We start from the raw sequence: 8,557 nt of genomic DNA, 5'->3' as shown, positions 1-8,557 counted from the left end.
TCCATAGTTGGCCCAACAAGCAAATTCTCACACAAATGGTTTCCCACCTATGTGGCCCATATAAGTGGCATGTCTTGTTGTATTTCCGAGATGTTGGGCTTGGGCTGTTTCCCGTTGGACCGTTTCCCACCCACATCTTGAGGAGGCCTATTAGAAAGTCTCACATTGCTTGGGATTAAGATCTTTGGGTAGTATATAAAAGATGTGGCAACCCTTAACTCTTGAGCTAGCTTTTGGGTTAAGTTAGGCCACATTCCTAATAGAATTCAAATCAAAGTTAATTGTATGATTTGTTTTAGTTTTGGTCTTTTGGATGATATTAGAAAACACTTTTGTTATGTTCTCTTAGATTGGTCAATTTTGGTGAACCGTAACAAAAGAAAGTCCAAAATAATAGGCAATATAGTCTTTATGTATATATTTTAAACGTTTTCACGATTACATACATTTGATTTTTGAAATTTTAAATGTAGAATTGAACTCGTCGTCTTGAGGGTTTACATTTGATATATTATTTATCAAAATTTTAAAAACTTGACAATAACGAAAAAATGGCTAGACTGCCTATTTTTTGGATTTTATAAGATTATTTTGTATTTTTTGGAGGTAAAAGGTAAAATTGCTAAAATTGGCGACTTTGAAATTTTTTTTTGCACAAAACCGTTAAGAAAGTGGGCTATGGGTAGTTAGTTAAATGCCACTCTAACTCCCACTATGGCAACAACATCTTAAGATTGTGAACACTATAAATTTGAAGTTTTCTCTTCTTTTTTTTTTACGTTATTGGCTTGCAGAATAAGGGGGCAACGTTTTCTGTTAACTAATTCGAAAAAAAATATTTATACACAACACAATTATTGGTTTTCTTTGCCTTATAGAACGTACTTTATTAATAAATAATTTATAATATATACTAATTTATTTATTTAACCTAAAAATATTTATATACAACACAATTATTGGTTTTTCACTAATTTACGTTACTCCAGGTAAAATCGCATAAATTCTGATTAAACCTTCTGCACACTATGCATTAGGTCATCAGCTCTTTTTTAGCAGTTGGTTAAAAACTCATATTTAAGATTATACTCAAGATTCTTCTTTTTTTTCTGTTTCCTTGTTGCTTTTTTTTTTGGTCAGCTTCCTTTGTTGCTTCGTATTTTTTTTTTTTTTTTTTGGCATTCGGCCTATCTTAAACCTCCTTGACAGCCCAACAGGCCTTACATACGCAATATACCAATTAGTTAACTTGCACGAGAAAGCAATCCACAAAACGGTTCGTTCATCTAACGCTTTTGTGAAAAGAAAAAAAAAAAAAAGATAGAGAAATTACTTACTATATAGTATGTAACCCATGGGTTCAAATTGTTTCTTCTATAACTTTTACTAAGTGTAATGAAAATGGTGAAATCTGAGATCGGGTATATAATCAGTATTGAAAGAAAGATCTGACAGATAAAATAAAACAATTCAAAAATGAAAGATAATAGAACCCAGAGCAAGAAAATTTGTGGGGAAGAAACTAGTGCAGGTGAATTGACAGAGAGATTAGATGATAGAAAACAGCGCCATTTTGTTTAGCCCAATGTATATTTCTCTCGACAAAACAATCCTCACTTCTCACTTCTCATCAGTCAACAATTTTAAAAATAATATTTCGAGGTTAATTCATTTCTCCCTTTTTTCTTCATATAAAATACGCCAAAACCAAAAGAAAGCTGTATACTACTAACCTGATGGTCAAACACTCTATGTCACTTCTAGATCTCGGTTTCGAACCTTCTTCACATGTGAAACTAAAAATGTGGTTTTAAAACAACTACAAATTTTTTTATTAAAGAAAAAACAAGTAGACTAATACGACGCTGTACTGGCAGACTGAACCTGGAGAAGGTGGTGGAAGCAATCAGCTGCGGTCGGTCGGTTCTCTTGGTTCGGTTCCAAACACTTCCCCTGAAGGTCTCTCAATATCTTTGGTACATTACTTAATCCACAAGTCTTTATCATATAACCCACTCCCCACACATCCACTTTCACTGCATGCAATCCTCTCTCCATCTCCGGCGCGTGTCTCCCACGCTCCTCTTCCTCCTCCATAACTGCTTTGGCCACAGGGCGGTGCGGGTTAAGCTGCGGGGCCTCAACAGCAGCATCAAACCCGCAAACAAACCAATCCGTGTCAGTTGTTGTTATCGTCGCCGTGCTTCTCATTACATTATGCCATCCCATGTCACGATGCATGAAAGAAAGGTCGTGAAGTGCAACGAGCGCTTTACTCACACACATCAGCGAGTCGATGAGCTGGTCAATGTTTTGTGGTTTGACTCTGATTCCACGTGGCTTAAAACTCAACGAGAGATCTTTCTCGCTTGCCCTATCCAAATGCTCCGCGTGTGGAACTCTTTGGTCGAGAAAATCGTAGATTCCTTTAACACCCATCCATTTTCGCTTGCTTGAGTAATACTTAGTCACCGTGTTAGGCGTTACTTCGGTCACATAATCTCCATGATCGATTCTCTCGAAGTCGTTGTAGCATAAAGGCCTCGTAGTACACCGATCTGCAAGCAAAGGTATAAGGGAAGCTAGACGGTAACAAGGAACCAAGGCCTTGATTCGATCGGACGGTGATGAGACGTTGAATGAATAAAGATCGGTGCAGATCACTCGATCTTCTGATGATAGACTCAAAGCGCAGAATGTTACAATGAACCCTATTGCGTGATATCCAAGAATGTATGGAAGATCGTTGTACGACCAAAGAATCTTCTCGACCAATAGAGAAGAAGGATCAGCTGCCCCTTCCCGTACCTTATCAGTTTCTTCTCCTCTCCATAAGCCAAATCCTTTTACGAATCCCATCACGTTTGGCCACTGATCTTGTACGTTTTCAATCCAAGACGACGAGTCTGGTTTACGCAAAACCACCATTTCACAAAACTTTGAAACCATCCGGTTAACGCAGTCGTCCCAAAGCGAGATCAGGGAGTCTTTGCTCGAGATGACGAAACCGGTATTAGGGTTTAAGCGGGACATTATGGGGCCGATGACATCATATGTGATTGCTCTACAATCTAGTAGCTCGGTGGAGGAGATGGAGAAGAAGAGCTCTTTTCCGGACGGCAAGTCTTTGTAGACGTCTGGTCGGAGAGGAAACCGAAGATTTTCCGGCGGTGGTTCTTGAAGATACCGTGCGAGCTCAAATAAACTCGGAATGTTTCCTGCTGGCACACGCAATTTACTCAAGAAATGCTCCGATGGGTCTTGGAACTCCAATGTTGATATTGCTGTAGTAGCATTAGTTCACTTGTTAATAATATAAAGGAATCATGCAAATTTGAAGGTATAAGATTCGGAAAAAAATTACATTTATAAATGGGTTCTGAGAGTTGAAGCTGAGGTCGATCAAACACACCTGCCACATTTACTGAAAATATGAGACAAACATATTATAAAGAGAGCTGCATATATTGATTTTGCTCTTTATTAATTTAGGTATCACCAAAGGATTATTGATCATACAAAATTACAAACCTACCACTTTTTTTTTTTTACAAAGAGCAGGATTAGAGAGTTGCATTGTTCTTCCTTTTTAATTTTGTATATATCTATCACTAAAGGTCTTTTAAAACATTTTGCTCTATAAGATGAGAAACTTTCATAAATTAAGTTCCTTCTAATTTTTTGTGTTAATCATTATTGCATATATTCTTAACAATTCCTCGCTGAATAGAGAGGTTCACTGCATTGATTTCCTCTTTAATTGTATTGCCATAATTTATTACTAAACGAATGCATGTGTGTTACCTGAAGGTGAAGGAGCAGATGATGAAGTTGACCTTTGTCTTCCAAAGACTTTAAGATGTTGACCAGAAATGAATTTATCCAAAGAAAATCCCTTGAGAGGTCCATCTTCGAAGGATTCCATTTTACAAGCCACCATGGAATCATCCAAGTATGTGAGCTCATCCGCATTCAAAAAACTCGAACCACTAACCCTAATTCTCCCATAATCAACATCTCCTTCTTCAGCCCACAAGTTAACCGATTCCTCCCATGTTAGCCGTATTTTTCCAATTCGGCGAAGATCTTTCAGCGAGGAAGACGAAGAAGAGGAAGAAGGAATCATCTCAAAAAAAGGATTGTATAATGATTTATTAGAGAATAAACCTGATCCTCTAGCAATGTTGTGTGAATACGGATATTGAGGATGATCATCTCCAAGTAGTGATAATGCCAAACGCTTCCCTCTTCCTACAAAGTACATAATTTAATTTTACAAAATCATGATTTTAAAAACAATTTCAAGTTCCTTCAATTCTAATTAATAAGACCAATAAACGATCCTACCAAGCATAGTCTACACTCTACAAGTCCAAGTAACGCAGTATGGCACAATGTGACTATTAAATAAATAATGGACTTTAGAGAAGTCAATGAATAATAAATAAAAAAGTGTTATAGAAGTAAAATATAAAAATTTACCAATGGAAGAGATTGGGTTATTATCAATATCATATTCGTCTCGCGACGTCATCAATGCTGGATAAAGAGGAGGAGGAAGCGCCTCAACAGATGGAGGCGTTGAGGCTACAGTTACCGTAGCTCCGCCACCGCCGCCGCGGTTAATAGTCGGAGCTCTGACACGTGGACCCATGAAAAGAGCCAATTCTTGATAGACTTCTTCGTCAAAAGACGCGGGAAGTCGATGCTGCTTCCTCTCGTAAGGAGAGAGCCTGAAGTAACTCTTACCGTATTTGTCCTGATCTCCGCATTTTTCCCATTCATACACTTTCCTAAACTCACCAAGCATGTTGTCCCATTTCGTACCGGCGATTTTTGAGTCCCGGTTTATACCGTGTCGGTTTAGATACTCGGCTACTTCCCTGTCTTTTTCAGCACGGGTTTTGCCTCTTCCTTCGCCCGAACCGGATCCGGATCCGGACCCGGTTACTTGGTTTTGGTACTGGGCTCTCCAGGCTCTTGCTAGCCATAGCATCTCGTTTGGTTTCCACACGGGGCTAACGTACTTACCTTTTCTGAATTTATGTTGAAATGACTCCGGTTTAGGTTGTTGTTGTTGTTGTTTTTCACTGTTGGTCGCTTCTTGACCCGGGGGTGAAGATCCGGCGGTTTCGGTGGAAGAAGCTGTTACCACGGCGGTGGAAGGTGTCGGTGATGAAGAGATTGTGGAGGCGGTTGGGACGGTAGAAGGAGACGGCAAGGCTTTCCATTGAGGAGGAGAGAGACCACCGGAAGTGCTGAAACGTGGTCGTTTGGGGATTACCGGAGCTCCGGGAGAAGAGACGGTGGGTATGAAGATCGGAGAAGGGAGGAAAGATTGGTGGTGGTGGTGGTGATGATGGAGGAGTGATGGGTTTGGTGCTTGGTGATCGAGTGAAGAATCTTTAGGTGAGGAGATTTGATTCGGTGATGGTTTTGTAGCATCTCCTTTTGTTGTCTCACCCATTTCAAGAAGCACTCAAATTAAAGAGGAAATTAAAAATAACCTAAAATGAGTTTTTATTATTAAAAAGACAAAAACCAAAAGAGAGAAGGGAACAAGGAGAACCAGAGAGATTAATTTGATCTGGTTTTTGGGGTTTATGAAGAGTGAAGACTATTAGGGTTTTTAGCTTTTTGGGTTTAGCTTTTTGCAGAAATTTGAAAACGAGTACTATTTTTTTTTACAAATATGAAAAAGTAGTATTAATACAGAATATGTTTCCAAGTTTTTTTTATCAAATATACTAATTTAAGCCCGTTTAGGTGACCATGACTAATTCACCTTATTACAAAATACCACCAATTTTAATGGCACTCGTTTTAAATGTAACTATATATGCTCTTTCTTTCCGTAGATTCTCTTTTTTTTTTTCTGTCTGGTTGCCAAAGCTAATCAATCGGATTAGTGACACAAAGCATCAAAAAAATTAATGCAGAAAGAACAAAAAACGATAGTAAAATAGTTAGAAGAAATAAAAATTAAAACAGTATACATTATGACTGATGGGTAAATAGTTGCCAATTCATCAATCCGATATATTTAGTAATTTTGTTAAAGATTACAATACTTAATTAATACGTCATTTAGTCCATAAGAATTTTGGTCAGCAGTCAGGGCTCTCAAATACTTCATTTCAGTCACGAGTCAGCGCTCTCAAATAATTCATTCTATTTACGTGATAAATGATTCAAAGATTCAGGAAATACAATGCAATTTATATAGAAATAAACACCTTCCTTTTCTTCATAAAATCATATCGGACTGTTATCTCCAGAAAATAGAATTAGAGTTAGGTCGGATCGGTCTGAAAACAGTTTATATTAAAGAGAAAATAATGAAAAATGACACTTTGTTTAAAATTTATTTTGGAAATATGAATTATTCACTTTTTCTTACGTAAGTAGGAATTTTTTATATTTTTTTGGTCAAAACTCAAGAAATCTAAAACTCTAAGAGCAAGTCCAATGGTGAAGTCTTTAAAAGGACTCTTAAACATTTTTTATTATAAATTGTGATAATTTCAAAATTAAGAGTTTGTGTTGAATCTTTAAAATTTTCATTGTCCAATGGTAGAGTCCTTAAATGGTTTCTTAAAAAAAAAAATTAAAATGAAAATGATAAACATTTTTATTTGATAAAACTTAATAATTATTACAATTTTCTAAAATTTTAAACATACAAAACATAAAAAATATAAATCAAAAACCGGAATAACGATTAGTCGTTAACTTAATTCGTGCCAAATTTATGCCATATATGAATCCAAATCTTAATAAAACTCCATTCACAAAAAAAAGACTTTAGCATTTAAACAATAAAAAGGGATAAATTTTTGCAAGACAGAAAAATAAGTGTCGCACAATAAAAAAAAATAAGAGATAAATTTATTTTTGGCTACTATATTTTTTCCTCACCCAATCACAAGACAACACAACATGAGTCCTTAACAAATCCTAAAACTCTAAGCTAAGAAACTCTAATATCTTGTTTTCATTAATTTTAGTGATTTTTTAAGCTAAGGATTTCTTAAGAACTTCACTAAGAAACACCACCATTGGATTTGCTCTAATAACCTATAAAACCAAATAGAAAAAAATACTACAAATTTTCATATATTTAAATCTGAAATATCACAATAGCTTAGGCTTACATATATTAATAACTCTGTTAGTAGCGTTTTTTATTGGCTCTTTCAAGAATTATAAAAACATTTTGATGAACACACATATATTGTATGGTGAATTACATTATTAATAACTTTTTTTTTCTATGCATACATAAAGGTAGATCTAAATACATATAGGTTTTCTTTTTTTGTCAATCAATATAGGTTTTATAAGAATTTGAATATTGTATGGTGATTTACAGTCATTAATCAAGAAAATCATTTTTTTTTCGTTTTGAATAAAAAGAGATGCCTGTGGAACCTGGCAATGAATAAAGTGCATCAGTTTAGCTAATACAACCACACATATAAATATTTAACGTTGATGTCTGATTTTGACAACTAGAAAAAGGTAAGAGAGTCCATCATTGTCCTTAAGACTGCAAACGCGGCGTAAGAATTATTAATTTCACTGCTTTTATTATTTTCGTTTTGACATTTTACTATTCATGAAATTTTCAATATTGAACCATTTTCTCCTTTTATGAGTTAAATTTTGGATAATTTGTTTGTTTTCATGATTTTTAACAAGGAAGAAGCATTTTAAAAAAAAAAACAGAAAAGAATAATTAATAACCGAGGAAAAATGGGACTGAGAGTGTGTGTTTGTGCGATAAAAGGGAGAGAGGAAGAGATGTGGACACATCGGTTCCATGCTTCTGCTCCATTGACTCTCATGCCAGTTTTGCCTTTTCCGAGCTCTTTTAAACTTATTTTTTTAATATTTCTTATCAAAATTCTAGTATAGGCTTTTAGCATTACTAAAAATACTTGAAGTATTCAATATATTTTTTACTAGAAGTAGTTAAAACCCCTGTTCTAAAACGCGGTCGCCTAGGCCGTTTAATCGGCGGTTAAACGCTCGGCGGTCGGCAGCCGTCGCGATTTTGGTTAATCGGCTATATAATCGGAATTTTTAAAAAAAAGTTTCATTTTTTCTGGTTTATAAGATTGATAACGTAATATGGATTGTAAATCTCTTGCAATTGGGTAAAAATCCAAAAAAAACAAAGCAAAGAATGACATAATTGTGAAAAAACAAAAAAACGGCGGAAATTAGGGTTTTCTGGTCGCAGGGGTGATGAAGAAGACGATGGCATATATGTAATTTCACGTTTCATTAAATGAAAAAAATAGCAAAACAACAGCTTCTACGTATCGAAGCTAGGCTGTTTGCATTCAAAGGCATGACATAAACCACTTGACCAACGACGTTCTCATGTACATTATCCGTATTATAATATATATATAATAAAATTACATATATAAATCCCGATTAATCCCCGTTTAATCTCCGATTTTTTCGCTAGGCGCTAGGCCCAACCCGAGCGTCCGACTAGCGCCTAGCGATTTTTTAAACATGGGTTAAAACATGTATTTCTTTTACC

The 8,557-nt window shown here is 35.6% G+C and overlaps 1 protein-coding gene across 1 annotated transcript; it reads right to left on the bottom strand.

Annotated features, from left to right (window-relative positions):
• Positions 1-1,165: 1,165 nt before the first annotated feature.
• Positions 1,166-5,583, bottom strand: LOC9300209. The gene is made up of 4 exons (XM_002864087.2): positions 4,483-5,583; positions 3,805-4,251; positions 3,365-3,424; positions 1,166-3,284 (listed from the first exon to the last, which is right to left on the bottom strand). Exons 1-4 carry the CDS (start codon positions 5,465-5,467, stop codon positions 1,855-1,857), a joined length of 2,922 nt encoding a protein of 973 aa, XP_002864133.1. The 5' UTR covers positions 5,468-5,583; the 3' UTR covers positions 1,166-1,854.
• Between the last annotated feature and the right edge of the window lie 2,974 nt (positions 5,584-8,557).

This window comes from Arabidopsis lyrata (genome assembly GCF_000004255.2).
Source record: "Arabidopsis lyrata subsp. lyrata unplaced genomic scaffold ARALYscaffold_8, whole genome shotgun sequence".
Classification (NCBI taxonomy): domain Eukaryota; kingdom Viridiplantae; phylum Streptophyta; class Magnoliopsida; order Brassicales; family Brassicaceae; genus Arabidopsis; species Arabidopsis lyrata.
The sequence above is the reverse complement of the archived record's forward strand: the minus strand, read 5'-3'. Positions and strand labels throughout refer to the sequence as shown.